Source organism: Choloepus didactylus, chromosome 4 (assembly GCF_015220235.1).
Source record: "Choloepus didactylus isolate mChoDid1 chromosome 4, mChoDid1.pri, whole genome shotgun sequence".
Lineage (NCBI taxonomy): Eukaryota > Metazoa > Chordata > Mammalia > Pilosa > Megalonychidae > Choloepus > Choloepus didactylus.
Genome location: NC_051310.1, coordinates 130,200,627 through 130,222,270, shown reverse-complemented (window position 1 = coordinate 130,222,270; position 21,644 = coordinate 130,200,627). Strand labels below are relative to the sequence as shown.

The 21,644-nt window shown below is 37.4% G+C and overlaps 1 protein-coding gene across 4 annotated transcripts in view; it reads right to left on the bottom strand.

Moving 5' to 3' along the window:
• Nucleotides 1–20,089, bottom strand: part of TRPM7 (transient receptor potential cation channel subfamily M member 7) — a 160,802-nt gene extending 140,713 nt beyond the window's left edge. For 2 of the 4 annotated variants that reach the window (XM_037833992.1, XM_037833995.1), the window contains exon 1: nucleotides 19,823–20,089. In XM_037833992.1, coding sequence (XP_037689920.1) covers nucleotides 19,823–19,825 — 3 coding nt within the window. In that variant the 5' untranslated portion in view covers nucleotides 19,826–20,089. Of the gene's footprint in view, nucleotides 1–4,104; nucleotides 4,334–19,822 lie in introns of all 4 variants that reach the window. The other 2 variants (XM_037833993.1, XM_037833994.1) reach the window with 2 other exon arrangements.
• Between the last annotated feature and the right edge of the window lie 1,555 nt (nucleotides 20,090–21,644).

Here is a 21,644-nt window from a genome sequence, read left to right as displayed (position 1 = left end):
ACTGTAGATCAAATTAAAAATATACTAGAGACACAAAACAGCAGATGTGAATAGACAAAAGAAAGACTAAGCAAACTAGAGGACACAGCAATTGAATATGAATGCACAGAGAACAAATGGAGAAAAAAATCAAAAAAATTGAACTGGATCTCAGGGAAATGAGGGACAACATGAAACACACAAGTATAGGAACCACTGGTGTCCAGAAGGAGAAGAGAAAAGGGCTAGGAAGAGTATTCGAGGAAATAGTTGGGGAAAACTTCCCATCCCTAATAAAAGACCTAATTATGCAAAACAAAGAAGCCCAACAAACTCCAAATAGAATAAATTCAAGTAGACCACTAAGAGGCACATACTAATCAGATTGTCAAATGCTGACAAGAGGAAGAAAGTCCTGAAAGCAGAAAGAGAAGCGATTCACCATATACAAGGGAAACCACATATGAATAAGTACTGACTACTCAATGGGCACCATGGAGGCAAGCAGGCAGTAGTATGATATATTTAAGATCCTGAAAAAAAAAAGTTGCCAGCCAAGAATTCTTTATCCAGCAAAGCTCTCCTTCAAAAGTGAGGGAAAGTTTAAAACTTTCAGACAAACAAATGGTGAGAGAAATTGGTAACAAGAGACCTTACCTGCAAGAAATACTAAAGATAGTTCTACAGGCTGAGAAAAAAAGGAGAGAGAGGTCTGGAGAAGGACACAGAACTGAAGAGTATTAGTAAAAGTAACTCAAAGGAAAAAAAAGAGAGAGAAGGGAAAAAACCGATCTGACTAATACAAACCAAAGGATAAGATGGTTGGTTCAAGAACTGCCTTTACAGTAATAACTTTGAATGTGAATGGATTAAACTCCATTCAGACTGACGGAATGGATTAAATAAAAAGTATGATCCATCGATACGCTGTTTACAAGAGACTCATCTTAGACCCAGTGACGCAGAGAGACTAAAAGTGAAAGGGTGGAAAAAAATATTCCACTCAAGCTGCAACCCAGTAACCTTGATTCTTGAAGACAATATGTACACCTACGCAGCTTACACAGTGTGACTTTGTGATTGTGAAAATCTTGTGGCTCACACTCCCTTTATCCAATATATGGACAGATGAGTAGAAAAATGGGGACAAAAATTAAATGAAAAATAGGGTGGGATGGAATGTTTTGGGTGTTCTTTTATACTTTTATTTTTATTCTTATCTTAATCATTTTTTGGAGCAATGAAAATTTTAGAAATTGATTGTGGTGATGAAGGCACAACTGTATGACGGTACTGATTGTACACTGTGGACACTATATGGTATGTGACTATATCTCCATAAAACTGAATTAAAAAAAAAAAAACATGTCCACAAAAAGACTTGTATTTGAATGTTCATAGAGCATTATTTTATGATTGTTATATTTATGATTTGTCTTGTTGTAATAAATAACAAGACAAAATGTGGACTGTCTATACAATGACATACCATTTAGCGATACAGAGAACAAGCTAATGATAACATGCAACACAGATGAACCTCAAAAACATTATGCTAAGTGAAAAAGGCCAGACACGCATGGTTATGTAGTATATGATTCCATTTACATGAAATATCTATAAAATGCAAAACCATAAAGAAAGTATATCAGTGATTGCCTGGGGCTGAGGATAAGAGGCACATGGGAACTTTTTGGAACGATAAAAATGTTCTAAGATTGTGGCGGTTATACAACTGAATAAATTTACTAAAAACAATCAAGAAAGAGTGAATTTTATGATATACATATTACACTCCAATGAAGCTATGTAAAGGGGAGGGGAATGTTAAGAAGAATGTGAAACAGAATGAAGAGGTCTAACTTCTATTTTATCAGAATTCCAGAAGGGGGAAAGAATAGACAGAGACAGTGTTTAAAGAGATAATGGAGATAATGTATGGTGAGGGGGTGGGGGGGGGGATGGGGGAGATGGAATTGGGAGTTACTGCTTAATGGGTAAAGAGTTTCTGGTTTAGGTGATGAAAAGTTTTAGTAATGGAAGGTCTTGATAGTAGTACACCACTGAAAACTAATTAGGCCACTAAATTGTACACTTAAAAATGGTTAAAATACCAAAATTATAAAACTCCTGGAAGAAAACACAGGAAAACATCTTCAGGCCCTTGTGTTAAAACAGTAGACAATGGTTTCTTAGACTTTATACCAAAAGCTTTAGCAACAAAAGAAAAACAAAATAGATAAAAAGAGACTTCATCAAAATTAAACACTTGTGCATCAAAGGACTTTATCAAGAAAGTTAAAAAAAAAAAAAAAAAAGACCCCTACAAAATTGGAGAAAATATCTGGAAACCACATATCTGTTAAAGGGTTTAATATCCAAGTTATATAAAGAACTCCAACAACTCAACACAAAAACGATGACAAAACAATCTAATTAAAACATGGGGAAAAGAACAGACATTTCTCCGAATAAGATAAACAAATGGCCAATAAACACATACTCAACATCATTTGCCATTAGGGAACTGCAAATCAAAACCACAATCTGAAACCATTTCACACCATTTGAATGGCTACTAGTAGAAAAAAAAAAAAATAGACTATACCTAGCGTTGGAGAAGATGCAAAATAATAGGAATACTCGTACATTGTTAGTGGGGATGTAAAATGGTGCAGTCACTGTAGAAAAATTTGGTAATTCCTCAGAAATTTAGATATAGAATTACCATTTGATCCAGCAATTCCACTTCTAGGTATATACCCAAAAGAACTGAAAGCAGGAACTTAAACAGATATTTGCACATCAACGTTCACAGCAGCATTATTCACAATTGCCAAAAGATGGAAGCAACCCAGTGTCCATCAACAGATGAACAGATAAACAAAATGCAGTATACACAGACAATAGAACATTGCTTAGTAATAAAAAGGAATGACATTCTGATGCATGCTACAACATGGATGAACCTTGAAGACATCCTCTTGAGTGAAATAAAGCAGACACAATAGGACAAATATCACCTGACCTCACATATGAAAGTAGTAGAATATGCAAATTCATAAAGTCAGAATCTAGAATACCAGTTACCAAGGGCAGGTTGGCGGTGGGGTGAGGAATGGGGAGTTAAGGCTGAATTGCTACAGAGTTTCTGTTTGGGGTTGATGGAAAAATTCTGGCAACGGATGGTGATGATGGAGGCATGACTCTGTGACTGTAATTAATATGTAAATATGAACTGCGTATTTTTAAATGGATATATGGGAAATTTTAGATTGTATAGAGGTTACCAGAATAAAAATTAAGTTTTCTAAAATTAAAAAGTAATTAATCTTTTAAACATAAATTGCCCTAAAAAAGCAGTGACAAAGCAGGTCTAAAATGAAGACCTTGATTAATAGGCCAGAAAAGACATATCATTCTACAGTACCTGCACCTAAAATAACAAAGAAATAAGTTGCCTTCATCTAGAAAGCACAATTTAAAAATGGCCTCTTTTTCTTTTATAAGGCAATCCCAAAATACTCTAATTATGCTTTTATCTGGATCTCTTCAGCACTTTAAAATGATTGTATACTTTATTATCTCATTATGCGTTTACAACTAGCCTATTTCATAGGATTCTATCGCATTATTCATATATTAAACTCCCTAATTTGATTATAAGTTGAAGTTATATAAAAAAAATTGGTTACAATGGCTAATTTTATGTTTTTTATACATATATATATATATATAGCTATAATAAAGGGAAAAAATTGCTACCAAAAAGAAAGAGAGAGACAATAACCAAGAATTCCCCAGAACTGTTGAAAGATACCACTCTACAGATTCCTAATCCAATTCAAAACAGGATTTTTTTTAAAAGAAATCTACAACTTGACATATATTAGTGAAACTTCAGGACACAAAGATAAGGTAGAAAGACTTATACAAAGTATGCTTTAGAATAGATGAGAGGTAGGACATTCCAGAAATGATCTTCTATTACAGTTACAAATTTACACTTATAAAATACTTTCAGGCATATACTGTTTTTAAATGTAAACTCCCTGAAGACAGTGGTTGTTTATAAATTGCTTTATACAACATAAGAAGGTGATGGGAGTACAAAGCCCAAAATACCATAGGTCACACTTGGCACAAAGATTAGGAATCACAGATCTCCAAAAAGGTAGCCTCAGGAAAAAAAGGCAGCCTCAGGCGTTCCTCTTCGGTTGGTGTCTTTGGATTAGCCAGGTAGGAGACAGCTGAAGTGCAAGGAGATAAGATACACATTGAGTAGGTCTCTCATGTTCTTCAGAAACCAATTATCTCTTGAAAACAGCTTCAAAGGCATAGCTTCCAAGGTCCCCTGTAAGGCATATACCCAGATAAAAAAATTGCTGCATGCAAGGAAACACAAAGCTATGACATTTCTATCACTAGATCTTTAGTTCCCCAATCCACATGCAATTTACCAATTTGCATGCATGCAAAATAAACAATGTTGCCTGAAAACATAGTTGACTTTGTACCCTTAGGCTGTCAAAGAAAAAGAACTAGTAAGTTAAACAACGGTCAGATGCCCATGCAGCAGGGGAAAGGGTTTTGTTAACTCTTTGTACACAAGAGATAATTTTAATAGCAGATACAATGTGCTTGTCAGGAAATCTTCTAGGCATTTTATATGCATTAACTCATTCTAAATTCACAATAATCCTATGAAATGGGGTCTATCAGTATTCCCACATTATAGATACAGAGACTTAGTTATACATAGAAGTTAGAGAACTGTCCAACGTCACACAACTAATAGTTTGTCCCAGCAATAAAGCCTCTACTGAGTTTTTACAAGAAATTTGAGACAAGCAGTTCAAAATCACTTGATGATATGCTTTAAATAAGCCACCTTTCTTAATTCTATTTTTTTAAAATCAATGGGCATGACCATTAATTACTTTCAAAAAAGGAAAATTCCTAGATGGTCATTCTGTACATAAATTTTTGAACATGGTAAAAAGCAAAAAGAACAGAAGGGCTAACATATGTCTCCTAAAATATGTTGTTAATCACTAACTTCTGCTAACCAGTATTAGCCTTTCTCATTTTCTTTCTTCTATTCTGCTCCTTAGCAATAGCTTGCCTGAGGCAAATCTGACTACAGTTACTAAAAACAGGATGGGGGGGGGGGTTGTTAAATGATTAGATTTCAAAGTGACTGCTCTCCAGCAATGGACTAATAGCTAGTAAATGTTGGCTTCCAAAATTTTTCGTATTTATTAACTGAAATTTTCAAAAAAATTCATCACAGGTATATATAGTCTTCATAGTTTATGCCTTCCCACTAAATGTAAATAAATATTTTCACTGACATTTTTATACAGGAGATAGTTGTACAGGGGAGAAAAATGAACCCCAAGTAGCACTTAACATAAAAATTTATCCAAGCTGCTCTTTAGGAAGATTAATCCGGCAGAAGACAACAAAAAATAAGCTAGTAAGTCTTCTGGGGAGGGGCAATGGGTACCTGGCTGGTAAAAGAATAAATGCAACCAAGGATTTCCAATCCCGTTAGTTTTGCACAATGCCTTATAAAAATTAAACACTGCAGGTTGATAATATTAATATAGTCCTAGTTTCTAATCCTCTCTTCAAATGCACCTCTGCAACTCTTTTCCAACACATGCAACTTATCAGGCACCAAATGGAACACTTTTCCCCTTAAATTGGTGCTTCCTTCAATTTCCTCCACTTCTTAGAGAAGCATGGCTATACTCTAAATGAAGAATCAGTAAACTGTTTCTATAAAGGGCCAGACAGTAAATATGTTAGGCTTTGCTAACTACATATCATATCACATTTTATTTTTTATTTTAAAATACTTTAAAAATATAAAAACCATTCTTTGCTCCAGGGCAATACAAAAACAGGTTCTCAGCCAGATTTGACCCACATACCATAGTTTGCCAACCCTTGCTTTAAATCCCACCAAAGTATGGTCTTACTTTCCCTTGAATCACTTCAACAAGCACATGCCAAGGCCCGTCCGATTCTTCCCCTACATTATTTCTTCGACACTTTTATCCATTTCTACAATCTCAATAGATCTTGTATTGAGAATTGCTTTTCAATAGGGAATGGGGGAGGCTAAAAGAGTTTTAGATGTACAATAAATAACAAAGTAACTTTTCCTGCAGGAATTTTAATTGCAAAGGCATTTTAATAGTGATATGGATGTAACTACAAAACCTACACATATTTGAGTAAAAACTAGTGTTTCAATACACAGATCTACTTTCTGACCAAAAAAAAAAAGGGGGGGGTGCTCTCCCAATCACCACCAACCTAAGAACAGCTCTTCTGACACACACACTTTACTTGCTTTTAATAATCATTTTTGGGAGTATTTTAGATAAAATATAAAGCTACTCACATTCTGTTTTAAGTTAAGGACATAGTACAAATCTTGCTCACAGATTAGTTTCATCATATTATTCTTGTTAAATATAAGCAAATAAACAACAAACTAACTGCCAGTACTGTCAGTACTATCCCTTCACCACCTCAACCATTCCATAATGGCTTCTAATTGGCAAATTCATCCCAGACACTTTAGCAAAATTATTTTGCTAATGGTCACTTAAATCTTGTCACTCCCATGTTCACAAATTCTTATTAAATTCTGTGCTTACTGGAATATACAATGACATAAGCATGTTTCAAGACTATCTCCAAGAGCTTCCCTACCTTATTTTTTAATTGTTCTTCTTTTGTTAAGATCCCCCTCCAACTTCAACTACGAGCACTCTTCAGTATCACCAATTTTGTTTATTTCAAAGACTAATAGCCTCTCATTCTGTTGGGGTAATAGCCAACTGTGAATATATTTCTCTCCCCACACATAATATTCTCACTGCTGTTTATGGGCTTTATTTGTTAACAGTAGGGATTGGCCTCATCTACTCCAGCCAAGAGTTGTAAATCCCACGCAGTGATAAACAACTTTTTGCAGTTATTTAAATTCAGAGTCCCTTCTCTGCCATTAGCTACATTATCAAATCTGCCCCTGATTATAAATGTGTGCATTCTTAATTTCACATTTCTCTTTTCCTTCTTTTGCTAGGTATTAATTCAACATACTATTAGTTCAAGGTTGCATTACTGAATTTTACCAAAAGGTGGCAAACTACAAACACAAATCTGAAAGGAATTTAAATGTTCCAAGTAACAAAACCTAACTACACTCTTACAAGAGTGTTAGCACAAAAAGGGATCTTAAAGCTCACTTAATGATCTTCAGCGCTTAAAGAGCACAGATTCTGGAGTCAGATTAACCTGAGTTGGGATCCCAGTTCTATTGTTTACTAGCCATACAACCATGAGCAAGTTTCTGAACTTCTTTCTCTGTTTTCTTACCTGTTAAACAGAATAATAACAGTACCTGCCTCATAATCTTGCACTGAAGATTAAACAAAATGATCCAGTGAAGGTGCTTTGTACACAATGCCTGGCAAATGGTCACATCTTAACAATGTTAATTATTATCACTTCAAATTTCTGTAAAATACAAATTCTTCCCATCAGTCCTCCACCAATAAGGGGCACACACACTACAAATAAACCTTCCAGCCACATTCTACTCTCCAAACAAATTAGTAGGGAGCATCCTTTCTGCCTAGATGTGGCTGGCAAAAAATGGGGAAAAGAATTAAAGATTCCTAAAAATTCTCTTTCAAAGTATCTTATGTGGAAAACATTCTATTTTATGACTTAAATATACTGGATGATTCTATATATGAAACTGCCACCGAAAGAGGAATATAAGAATTTTATATTCTCCAAGCACAAAGGGGTAACTTCCCACTGGTTCTGGAGACACCTCCTCTCATTGTAAATAAGTCATAGTTTAGATGAGAAGTCAAGCACCTACCAGTCTATCAAGTTTTAAGTATATGAAAGAAATCTGCAACTTAATATAAAACCTATGGTTATAGATTGTGCATAAAGGGCCATGTAAGAGACCTTTCTGCTTGGTAAACATGTGAACACCATGCTTCCCCCTAAATTAAGAAGAAAGTAAAATTAGTAGGGTTACAAGATTAAGAACACAGGGTCTTCTTCATCCCTTCCTGAAAAAATTCAGTCCCAATGCTATTACATGCAGCCAAGCAAGGTAGGCATCTGGGAGAGTGAAGAGAGTCACAGTGACCTGGAGTGTCTGAGTTCAAATGGGCAAAAAGAGCATCCCCACAGAAGGGCATTACCAAATTCTAACCAGATCAAGCCCAAGCGTGGTGAAGAAGGAATGTGTAAGAGGGCAGACTAGCATGAGGCATGAGGACCCAAGCAGGAGTAACAGGGTACCCACTAAGGTGGTAGTGGCGGGGGGGGGGGGGGGGTGCAGCCTGGCACAGGATGTCAGAGGCTGGAAGGGATGAGAAGGGCATCCATACAGTCAGGCGGCCTGGAACAGGATGACCTCTGGGTTCCAAATGCAATCCTTCTCGTTCCCATTGTAGGGTGGCAACTCAACTTCCCCTTGTTATGGGGATCAATCACCCTAGCCTATACAGTGGCCCAATTTGGTGCCTCTTGGCACAAAATAGCCAAATAGCAGTCTCCGCTTCCAATTCATCAAAATCATTATTGAATTTTCTGGAGAAAGCATTCCTCTCCAGGGCACTAAGAATTTTAAATCTACCAAACCCAAGATCCCAGGAACAGGAAGCAAAAACTCTTCCAGTCTAATAAAGAGAAAAAGACTATTTCCTTGGTTCTCAGATCCATGAATTCTAGCATGAAGCAGAATGTACCATATACCAGTTGTGAGTTTAAGACATCTGCCATATTCTGCAGCAAAGGTCTTCAACCTTACTGAATGCTGCCTTCTAGAGAACTACTTCTAGTTTCTTGTTGTAAGACCTGTGTATTCTATAAACCTAAGTCCACAACACTTCCTTTACCATAAAATATGTCTCTTAGTCAGAAGACAACATTATGTGTGAAATCATGACCACAAAGAAAGATTCTGGGAGTCTATAAATGTGGCACTGGCAGCAGGGAAGGCAAATAAATCCTCATCATAATACACGTTCTTATCTCTTGCAGGAAAAAGTGCTGTTCCATCCATGATGAAAGAAATTCAGTGTAATCAACCCACCAGGTAGCTACATGATGCCCCCAGGAAACAGCTGCATAACAGCAGCTCAGCTTTGGCTTCTCATGTTGGCAGGTTAGGCACTTAGCAGAGAAAACTGACAGATTAGCCTTAGTGAGGAGAAAACCATGATACTGAATCCATGCATTGTCTCCATTCCAGTATTGATGGCCACTTTATATACGGGCTCACTGTCCAAGCACCAGGATGACTGGGTTAAGAGGGCAACTGACATCCACAGGACAGTTCATATTGTTTATCTGACACCTGAGAATCTCCTCTAATGGGCATTTATATGGAATATAATTATCTTTCACACTCTGTGCCTACAGACAGTTGAACTGTGTTCCCCCAAAAGATATGTCCAAGTCCTAATCTCCAGTACCTATGGACATAATCTTACTTGGAAATATGGTTTTTGTAGATGGAATTAAGATAAGAAGAGATTCTTAGGGCAGACTCTAAATCCAATGCCTGTCCTTTTAAGAGGAAGAAGAGGGAGATTTGACACATATGGACGGGAAGGCCATGTGAAGACCTTAACTGTAAAAAAATAAATGTCTGTTGTCTTAAGCCACCCCCTTTGTGTTATGGCTGCCCTAGGAAATTAATACAATGTACAATTCACAAGTTTCATCCATTTACCTCTCTCCCAGAGCTCCGTACCACTAATTTTCCAATTTTGTTGGTTCTAAGTCCTTGACTAGTTGCTTATGAGTCAGTATAGAAATGTACCTCAGACAATCTCTCCCTCCACACAGAATGAAGAGCCAGGTATCAGCAAAAGTTCTCTGACCACTGGTTCAGTTTCTCTTCACCACTATCTGTCAAAACTACCTTTGAATTGTAGCACAGCAGTCACCCACTTCCAACTAATACCAGCATACCATGCAGATCTATCCATTATCCAGACCCATACTTTTTCCTCCTCAACTATTAGTCACAGGAAAGTCCCAAGAGATTGTAAATGTAGGGTGAGAGAGGTGGCAGAGGCAGTAGGTACCATGGGAGCACATAACTCTGAAACTAATGAATCTAACTGTATATTAAGGTGGTAACAAAACCCCCTCTTCCTCGACTCACTCACTAAAAAAAAAAATCATAGATTTAAAATTAAAAGGGAAGGCTTCCAGCTGTGGAGTATAGCTCCTATCAGATGAACCCTCTCAGAGACAACTATTAACTCTGTACAAAATATGAAAAACTACCTAAAGACACAGAAGAACAACCAGAAACAGTCAAAATCTGGTGGGAGTCTTTACTTGGAATGAATGAAAAGCAATGGGTGAGTTTCCTGTTTTTAAGGCTTTTTGTCTTTTGACAGGCTCAACTCCATGCCAAGTGGGCAGCTAAAACTCCAACAGAAATCCCACAGTCATACTGACTTGAAGAACCAGAATACTAAATTCAAGGCTACCACAGCAGACAGAAAATGATGGAGAAATTCCCAGAAGGGAGAGAGTCACAGTAAAGGAGTCATAAATTCTGCATATTAACTTTGACCAAATCTGTGGCTGACCCAGAAACTATACATGCATTGAGCAGTCTGCAAGAAGCTCAGCTGAAAGAACTGAACAGAAATTTCTACTCTCCACTATGGGATAAACATAGTTTGGAATTTGAGTTAAGTCAAGTTAACTGACAGCCTAAAATATATATCAGTACTTTTCAGAGGACCTAACAGAACCCAGAGTTTCTGCAAGGTATCATTCATAATGTCCAAAATACAATCCAAAATCACTAGGCATAAGAAGAAGAAAAAAGAACCCATAATTAAAAGAAAAGCTAATCAAATTAAATAGAGATTTTCCTACTAATAAAATGAATATTCAAAAAAAATTAAATGATACTACCAAAATAGAAGCTCCCAGCTATGTGATAAATTTGTACACAAATCAACATGCCTTCCACAGATGGCACAATGACAAAGATGAAATTAAGGCTAGCCCAAAGCATTGTTGAAATAGGCTATTTATCTCTGGCACTCTCTGACTTTCCTTATCAGAGTCCAATTCATTTGACCTTCAGACACTCTTACAGGCCCTACTTTCAGAGTTCCACTCTTGCTCTTAATTGACTGCCAACTATTTAACTAATAATTATATTATTGATAATTCAAATGTGAACTCTCTGAAAGGCAAATGTATTTTTAAAAACACTATTGATAAGCCTCTGTGCAATGGCACACAGGGATGCCAGCTTTGGAAGGAAATTTTTTTATTATTAAAAAATTAAACTGAGTCAAATTAAGACCCTGACCATAACTGTAAAGAAAGTTCCAACACTTTTTTCTGTCCATTTTGCTTTCCTGCCAAACTCATGGAAAATTCTACCATGATTGTTTAACCACCAAATACTGCCTGTATTTGTGGGATAGAGGATGTCTGACAGAACTGTGAGCAATTGCCACCATGAGATATCCTGGGATGCCAGAGATTAAAAACTAGAGACACTGAGTCTAAAAAGAGGTCATCTCAAATTTAGCCCAAACAGTAATTTCTTCCTCAGGTATTTTCCAGAATGTCTTACCTAGAATAATTCATTTTAACATGAAAGATTATTAGGAAAATGAAAAGGGACCAAAACTCATCTTTTGGGAGGATAAATTATAAAGGTGCTAAGTATATTGGCAGGGAAAAAAAAAAACATTTTCAATTTCTAATGTTAAGTCAACAAATTATACCTGGATATGTAAGAATACTAAAAATTCACAATGAATACATTCACACAGGAAAAGAAACAAGTATCTGCACCACGAAAAAACTAAACTAGGTTTAAATGGGGATAAGGGATTGCTGCAACAAATACCCATATTAAATTTCAGAATGAAGAACTCTACCCATCACAGAAGTCTAGCTAATTTAATGTTTCTAGTCTACTAAAGATCACCTCAAACTATCAAGTCTCTGTACTTTGTCAAAATTAAATGTACACAATTGAGCTGTGACTAACCTGTCCTAATACTTCTTAGTAATATTATTTTTTAGTAATAAAAAATTCTACTGTCGGTGCATTTTAGTAGATGTTATGTTAAAGTTAGGTTAGAACCTATATTGTAGAAGAAAAGAAAACAATGAGTGTCCTTTTATCTTTTTAAATTATGTTAGTAAATTGTGGATTTCCAATTGGGTAAAAAAAATTATTCCAGGTTTCATATCACTTGAAGAAAATATGGTATACTAACTTTTTTTTTTTTAAAGTAAAGCATATTTCTCTAAATGACATTAACTTTTTTACTTAACATGATACATGTCATCTGAGATCTACAAAAATACATGCCCCTGAATATCACGATCCTTCACCAAGTTTCTATAATTTGGCAGGTGAACACCTACTCCACCATTTATTAGCCTCATGACCTTGGGACAGTTATTCTGCTTCTCCGTTCCTCATGTAAATAATAGAGATAACAACAGTGGCTACTTCATAGGGTTTTCCTGAGGAATAATAATTTGATATATGTTAAGTACTTATTTAGAACAATGGCTACAGCTAAATGTTAATACTACAACTAAATAATACTGTGAAAATTTGTCTAAAGCCTATTACACACTTTTTGTCTTAGCCAAGAGAAACTTCTGGGTAATAGGTATCGCAAATAATACTCTTTAAAGATTAGGAAGACCAATGGTTGTCAAGCTAAAGGGTAATTTACAGCTCTACCTTTCTTGATAATGTTTCTCTGATCTTCTCCTTAGAGTCTGCTTCTTGGATAACTTCCTTACATTATTTCCAATGTGCTACCAAACTGTCAGAAGAAAGTTAAGTAAGCCTGTTAAACTTCACATTTACATAATGCTAGGAGGAACAAACAGTGTTTCACAGACTCTAATCCTAGTATTGCTCCTAAGGTCAAGTAGAGGAAAGATCATCATCTGTCTTTTACAGACAGAGAAGGTAACAATGATGCTCATAAAAGACTGTGACTTGGCAAAGAAGCTTGGATCATTAGCCAAGTCAACCAATTTCAAAGAACTGCTTACCTTAATATACCTAAATTTCCTTGACAGGGTTCTAAAACTTCTAAACAGTCAGGAAACTAAACACACCCCCAAAAACCAAGTTAAAAAAGATCTAGAATAATTTTCTAAATACAAGATAAACTGAACCAAAGTGTCAACAAAATATCTAAAAGTACTAAATTCAAATTAAAACCAATCTTTTTTATAAAATTTTCTAGAAGATATCCAATTCTCCAAGTCAAACATTTCATTCATATTCAAACTTATCTAACAATTGCAAAATGCCTTCTAAAAGTGACACATATGTAAGTTATTTTACATCAACTCACATAAATGACTCAATTAAAATCCCTATAAATGGCCAAATGAACCTCACCCATAACTCCTCTCAACCACTTTGATTTCTGCATCCAGGTACCAAACTTAAAACAGGCATTTACCAAGAAGAACAGATAAGCTATTTAACGTTCTGGGGATGCCCAGAAATGACTATGGTCTGTTAATTTCTGATGGATGTAGTAGGAACAAGTTCACTGAAATGTTGCTATATTATGTAACTTTCTTGGGGTAAAGTAGGAACATGTTGGAAGTTAAGCAGTTATCTTAGGTTAGTTGTCTTTTTCTTACTCCCTTGTTATGGTCTCTTTGAAATGTTCTTTTATTGTATGTTTGTTTTCTTTTTAACTTTTTTTTTCATACAGTTGATTTAAAAAAGAAGGGAAAGTTAAAAAAAAAAAAAGAAAAAAGACAAACAAGGAAAAAAAAAAAAAAAGATGTAGTGCCCCCTTGAGGAGCCTGTGGAGAATGCAGGGGTATTCGCCTACCCCACCTCCATGGTTGCTAACATGACCACAGACATAGGGGACTGGTGGTTTGATGGGTTGAGCCCTCTACCATAAGTTTTACCCTTGGGAAGACGGTTGCTGCAAAGGAGAGGCTAGGCCTCCCTGTATTTGTGCCTAAGAGTCTCCTCCTGAATGCCTCTTTGTTGCTCAGATGTGGCCCTCTCTCTCTGGCTAAGCCAACTTGAAAGGTGAAATCACTGCCCTCCCCCCACGTGGGATCAGACACCCAGGGAAGTGAATCTCCCTGGCAACGTGGAATATGACTCCCGGGGAGGAATGTAGACCCGGCATCGTGGGACGGAGAACATCTTCTTGACCAAAAGGGGGATGTGAAAGGAAATGAAATAAGCTTCAGTGGCAGAGAGATTCCAAAACGAGCCGAGAGATCACTCTGGTGGGCACTCTTACGCACACTTTAGACAACCTTTTTTAGGTTCTAAAGAATTGGGGTAGCTGGTGGTGGATACCTGAAACAATTAAACTACAACCCAGAACCCATGAATCTCGAAGACAGTTGTATAAAAATGTAGCTTATGAGGGGTGACAGTGGGATTGGGAATGCCATAAGGACCAAACTCCACTTTGTCTAGTTTATGGATGGATGTGTAGAAAAGTAGGGGAAGCAAACAAACAGACAAAGGTACCCAGTGTTCTTTTTTACTTCAATTGCTCTTTTTCACTCTAATTATTATTCTTGTTATTTTTGTGTGTGTGCTAATGAAGGTGTCAGGGATTGATTTAGGTGATGAATGTACAACTATGTAATGGTACTGTAAACAATCGAAAGTACAATTTGTTTTGTATGACTGCGTGGTATGTGAATATATCTCAATAAAATGATGATAAAAAAAAAAAAAAACAGGCATTTACGGGGCAGTCATTTAAAAAAAGACTTTAGAAATTTATTCATATTTTGAAGGTTCTCCAAAAAAGAAAGAGGACTTAAAAGAATTGAAAACAGGGACTCAGATATTTTTATACTAATGTCCATAGCAGCATTATTCACAATAGCTAAAAGGTGGAAGCAACCCAACTGTCCATCAACAGATGAACAGATAAACAAAATGTGGTATATACATTTAGCCACAAAATGGAATGAAGTTCTGATACATGCTACAGCATGGATGAACCCTGAAGACATGTTGAATGAAAGAAGCCAGACACAAAAGGACAAACATTGTATGATTTCACTTATATGAAATATCCAGAATAAAAAATTCACAGAGACAAAAAGTAGACTACAGGTTACCAGGGGCTGGGGCAGGTGGGGAGTTACAGTTTAATGTGTAGAGTTTCTGTCTGAGGTGATAAAAATTTTGGTAATGGATGGTGGTGATGACAGTACAATACTGCGAATGTAATATCACTGAAGTGTACACATGAAAGTGGTTAAAAGGTGAAATTTTGTGTTTTATATACGTTATCACAAAAAAAAGTTTTAAAAGACTAGAGAAAATTGAAAAAGAAATTTCAAAACAAAAGCTGTGATATTATTCAGTAATTTTTTTTAAAAAAAGCAAACTTTCAAGACTTAAAAAAAATAATAACAACAACTGGGAAGGAAAGAGGAACCCCAAATGAAATAATGGAGCAATGGCAATAATCATCGATGGCTCCTACTAAAACTATTAGATGACTTACTTATATGATGCTGGTTGCTAAGGAGCCATTGCACAGAGCTTAAGTCTACAGGATGCTTTTACAAGCCAGAGGCTAATGCTGCACTATTGATGTCATGTGAGGAAATATATTCTCTAACTGCTAAGTAAGAAAAGAATCCAGAAACAAGGAAAATGGAAAACAAAACAATGAAAAGGTTGACTGAAATAAAATAACTGTATTTTGAAACGTTCCAGGGAAGTTACTTCTTGTCAAACTTGCCTGGGGGTATTTGTTCAAAACTTGTATTTAATAAATGAACACCTGACTTAACCAAAAAAAAAAAAAAAAAAAACTATTAGGTGAATGGCTGACAACATGAAACCACTGGTCAATCATAACATCACACATACTTACAAAAACAAACTAATAGCATATGCATTTTAATATAATGCAACAGAAATTATACAGCACTTCCTATGACGTACTCTTGCCAAAATATCATACTAGCATCTGATCCTGTCTTTAGATTAACTACCAGTTCACAGGAAATTCAGTAAAGAACATGTTACATGATGCCCAACAAAACTATTACATGTTACATTTTGTTCAACAAAATCCCAACTGTAGAATGTTCTACAGGGCAAATGACATGGTTTTTTTCAAGAAATAAATGATAAATGACAAGCCAAAAAAAAATTTTAAAGGAGATGGGACTTATCTGGATGAAAAACCTATCATCCAAATCCTTTGTGTAGACTTTCTTTGGATCCAGATTCACACAGACCAACAGGAAAAAAATGGGAAATCAGAGAAATTTGAATGCTGACTTTTTAATAAAGACATTAAGAAATTATTAAGTTTTTAGGTATGCTAACAGTACTCAGGTTATGTTAAAAGTGTTCTTATCTTTTAAGAGATATACATAATAAAGTATTTAAAGATGAAATCATGTGCCTGAGACTTGCTTTAAAATTATACAGTTGAGATAGAGTGGAAGGGGTAGTAAGGGAAACAAAGTTCATGTGTGAAACTGGTTAAATTGGTCATGGGTACATGAGGGTTCATTTCACTACTCTCGGTATGTTTTCAATCTTCCACTAAGAATGCTAGAGAAAATGAAAGAGAGTATCAGAGTACTAGATCAAAATACCTACAATGGTAGAACTCTCGGACTTAAATTTTGCAAGTGCTTGCTTCAAAAGACATTCATTTAAAAAACAATGCATATTTTAAGCACTGCCTTCAACTATTACATTTTTCTATTTTATGCCAGGTTCTGATGATTGCTGTTTGCCAACACACACACAAACACACACACACAATTAGAGATATTATTCCACAAAAGTAACCAAGTCCTGAAAATTCTAATTCCTAAACATCTAAATGTGTTCATCCTTTTCTTCTACTACTTCTTTATTTCAGGCCCTCAACATTTTGGTCATAGTCTCACAACAGCTTCCTCATTATAGATGGCTCTTTCCAGTTTAACCATACATCAACGCATTCTCCATACTGTTTCTTAAGTGGATCCCCAACACTTTCAGAATAAAAACCAAAACTCCTTTATATGGCATACACTTCCCTCAGAAATCTGGCCCTTGCCTATCTTTATTATACTCCCACCAGCACTCCACATCATCCCATACTCCATGCATTCCAAGCTATGTTATTACTTTGCACAGCAGTTCCCAGAACAAATTACGGATGTTCTTTTCTTACAAAGTTCACAAATTCAAACACCTCTTCTAGTTCCAGCGTAAATCCAATTCTTATTGACTCTACAATACTATTAGTTCCCTTACAAGCCTACCCAGACATTCCTCTCTCTCCCTGATTATCCAATACTTCTACAACAATCCATGCAATAGTATCAAACTATCAATTTGGTTCTTGCCCATCTATATTGCCTTCTAGACTATTAAGTATCATGGTGCCTGAAACTCAGTAGACACTAAATGTTTGTTTTATAAAGTAATGGGTGCATCTTCCATTGGACAAAGACAAGTGTATCTTTTATAAATATCTAGAATGTGAATTGCTTGAAAGCAGGGAACTTCTATAACACATCTCTGCCTCTACAGTGCCTAGCACAGTGCTTGGAATACATTAAACACTAAATAAATAATTACCAAATGAACAAATTTTTCCAGTATCCATGGATAACTTCTACAAAATTTTATTCCATGTTGATTTTTTAACTTGTGTTTCTTGGTATTTCACTTTTTTACCTTGTTTTCTTTCTTTTTTGGTCAGCTGGCTGATTAGTTTTAAAAGTTTTGTTTAAATACAGAAAAATGTGAATGTATTTAGTGTCAAAGTGGCAACTGATTAAATAATAAATAATAGTTTACAAAAAGAAATAATTACACAGTGCAACTACAACATATTTAGGCAAACATTTATGTCACCTTTCTAAACGCTGAGGAAACTCCACAAATTATCACTATCGAATGGAGCCCCCGGTTTTTAGACTACCCAAAGATTTCACTATAATTTGATGAGAAATAGTTAAAAAAAAAAAAAAATCACACAACTCTATAGCAGTCAGGACTCAAATAGTATAAAAAATAAAATGGAACTCTCAATTTCAAATTTAAGGTAACAAATTTCTCCCTGAAGAATCAACAGGCTTGTGAACACCTGTACAGTTAACAAGTCTATAAAAGTTTCAAGAATTTGTCCACCAACACGGAATGCATATAATATGCCAAGTAACCCGTGTTATTTGTGTAGACAAACATTGTTCACGGGAGGCACATATGCCATAAAAAAGACAACGTAAATGGAAGGGCAAGAGAATCTGAGGAAACTTAGCAAAACATTAAGGTAAAGACGCTAGATGTGAGAAGGGCACCCCAGGTAAGGCTAAGAAATTACAGCTTTCACTAGAAACAAACAAATCTGGTTGCTCTACTAAACATTAGGAAGAAAAGGCTTTGAGGAGGAATCATATCCATTTCCATTTTCTAATGTATTTGAAAATGTATTTCAAAATATTAACATATTATGTTCAAAACGATAGTATTTACCACCTGACAAGAAAAACTAGACATATCTCTAAATAATCAGAATTAACAGTTCACTTTCTTAAACAAAAAGGCATTTGGTTCAACTTTTCCCCCAAAACAGTTTCCTTTCAACATTTCGGTTAAATGATAAACTCAAATATTTTGCACTGATAGACGGATTAACAACCTCTTCATTTTAAAAATTTAAAAAAAAGGTAAAATGACTTTCTTATTGACTTTACATCACCAAAAAAGGTGAAAAACAGCGAAAAAAACAGCGGAGTATTTATTCAAAATGTCACTACAATCGTGGTACAAGTAAAACCTTGGTTTCAGTTTTCTAAGCCACTTGAAATTAGCCTCCAGGGAAACTTTAATCTGCCAGACTCCAGCAGAGGGAGAGTCGTTTGCATAAAACCTATCAAGTTCAAGTGCTGACCAAAAACACCTAGCCTGCTAACACCTCCCTGATCTAAATGACTCACTTTATAAGAAATTATTCAAATTTGGTTCCTTGGCCTTAACAAAAGCTCTATCCAAACGCTACAATGCACGGTCACCTCTCCCACTCTGCACCTTCGGTTTAAAACATGACCAATCCTTCCCCAGGACAAGGATTTTTGACATACATCTTAACACATCGCTTTCGGACCTACAACAGCGTCCCAATAAAATTTTTAATTCTTGCTAAAGAATACTCCAAACCCGATTTACCTTCAATATCGTCAAAACCCTTCCTTTTGGCTCCAAAATTAAAATGTACCTGTAGAGTACCAGCTGCGCAGCACACAAGGCACAGTTCCAAGTCCGTGTCCTCTTCCCCCTTTTTATTCCCTCCCAGTCCTTCCCTTCCATCAGGAAACTTGAGCAGAGAATTTGGCTCTCTTAGCTGTCTGCAACTGGCGCCAGGAGGATCGCGCTCCCGGGAGATGCGGAGCTTGGAGCTGAGAGCTACGTCTGGCTTGTGCTGCCGCCCAGCTCAGGCAGGTACGCACCGGCTCACGCCGCAGCCGCCTCGAAGGTGCTACGCTAGAGCCGGGTCTCCGCATAAGAGATTCCCGAGTGGAGCTGTCGCGCCAGGCTTGCTACCTGCCTGCTTCCCGCTCCCCACCCCCGAAAGAACTGCACGCGCGTCCCGCCTGGGCAACCCCGGAAGCCTCAAAGCAATTCTGGGGTCCTTCGCCCCAGGGAACGCGACTTGCAGGTATACTTGCCCGCCCGATCCTCCCCTTCATGCCCGCAACCCCCTGATCCATTCCCTCGTCCGGGTCTGCGTGGGTCCAGTACCATTCTCCTCACGGCGCGGACTCCGGAAGGGCAGCAACTCCACCTCCTCCTCCTCCGCGGCCTGTAGCCATCTATCGGGAAGCGTCTCCGGAGGCGGCAGCAGAGGCCACCGGACAAGGACAGCCCAGGGAAACCGTCTCAGAATTAACTCAGTTACGGCTCTAGCAGCACAAGCCGAGTCTTTCATAATTGTGCGACCAACTCCTCCGGGTGACTGGCCACAGGGACGCGCCCGCGCCCGCCTCCGCCGGCGACGGGATTGTGAGAGACCACGTGAGGGGCGCGCCGTGTGCGTCGCCGCCCGCGGGCCGGATCACGTGAAGGGCGCGCGCTCCTTCACTTCCAGGCCCCCTCCTTACGCGCCGCGCGCACGCGCCGGGCTCGAGCGTCTACACCCCATCCCACTACCGCCCCCCGTCAACCCCGAGTTTCCTGAGTTGGTTAGAGTGTACTCCTCAGAGCTTCATTGGGTACCCAGGTGGAACTGCCGCACACATCTCTCTCTCTGCAACCTGAGTGGAACTGAAGGAAGCAAAAGTTCACAAGTAAGGTTCCCGGTCTCCGGGATCCCGCCTGGATTTGCGGCGTGCTAATTGGGCCTGCCCTCTACGCTGCACGTTGCAGCAGCGTATCCCAACAGCTTCTTTGTGCCTTAAGGGTAACCTTTCTCCTCGTCCGAATTGTGAGAGCATTTTCTTATCCTAAATCATGTTTTCCCTCTGGCTTCGCCCTATTTCTGCCAGTAAAAATTCACCTGGATTTAACTATGGGCACCACCCTTTGCCTCCAGAAATAGCGCTTGTGAACACCGCATACACCACACACCTATACCAACGACGGAGTTGTTCCCAGTATCTACTACATACTTCTGTCTTGCCATCTCCTTTGCTACCATACCGATTTGGGTTTCAGTAATAGTTTACCAAATGTTACTCCTGATTTCCCTTGCTACCTACTCTGAAACCTACAATCAGTTTAATCTTCCCAAAACATTGCTTTTCAACATCACCTACCTGTTCTGCAAAAGTTGAAGTGTTTCTCGGTCTGGCCCTCTACCATCTGACTCTTTCTTACCTCTTATAAAAAAACAACCCTATTGAAAAGTAATTGACATAAAATAAGCTGCACCTGTTTAAAGTGTACACTTTGATGAGTATACATAACGTATACAACCATGAAATAAACACGATAATTAAGATAGTAATCATATCCATCTTCCCTAGGTTTCCACCTCCCCATCCCCATGCCCATCCCTTAACAACTACCGATGTCACTTTAGATTAGTTTATATATTCTAGAGTTTTAAATAGTGGAATCATAAAATACTGACTCTTCTTTGGCTGCTTTCACTCAGCATAATTACAACCTCTTAAACTTCATGCCCCACAATTCACTGAAGTAGAATCTTCTCTCCAACAAAACTGTTGTTTTCCCTAACAAGTTTTAGCCATGCTTGTGAAAAATATTCAGGTGTTAGGTATTCCTTCCCCAAATGGCAGGTCCAGCAGGACCAGGGCTAAAAAAAAAAAAATGTTCTAAACTACATTGTCAGCGCCTTGGGGCAGGGATCTTGTCTAATTTATGCATGTATTCAACCAATTTGGTTGTCTTCTAGTATCAGCTGGTCCTACGCATTTCCTGCCCTTAGAGAGTTGATAATATAGGAGGTGGAGACATGCAAATCTTAAAACAGATTAAAAAAAAGAGTTCTTTGTTTCCCTGGGCATTTTGTGACTCTGACCATTTTGTTGTTCCCACAATTATCCCCTTGCTTGGTTGACAGAGAAATGTAACATGAATGATTCCTTGACACAAAAATAAA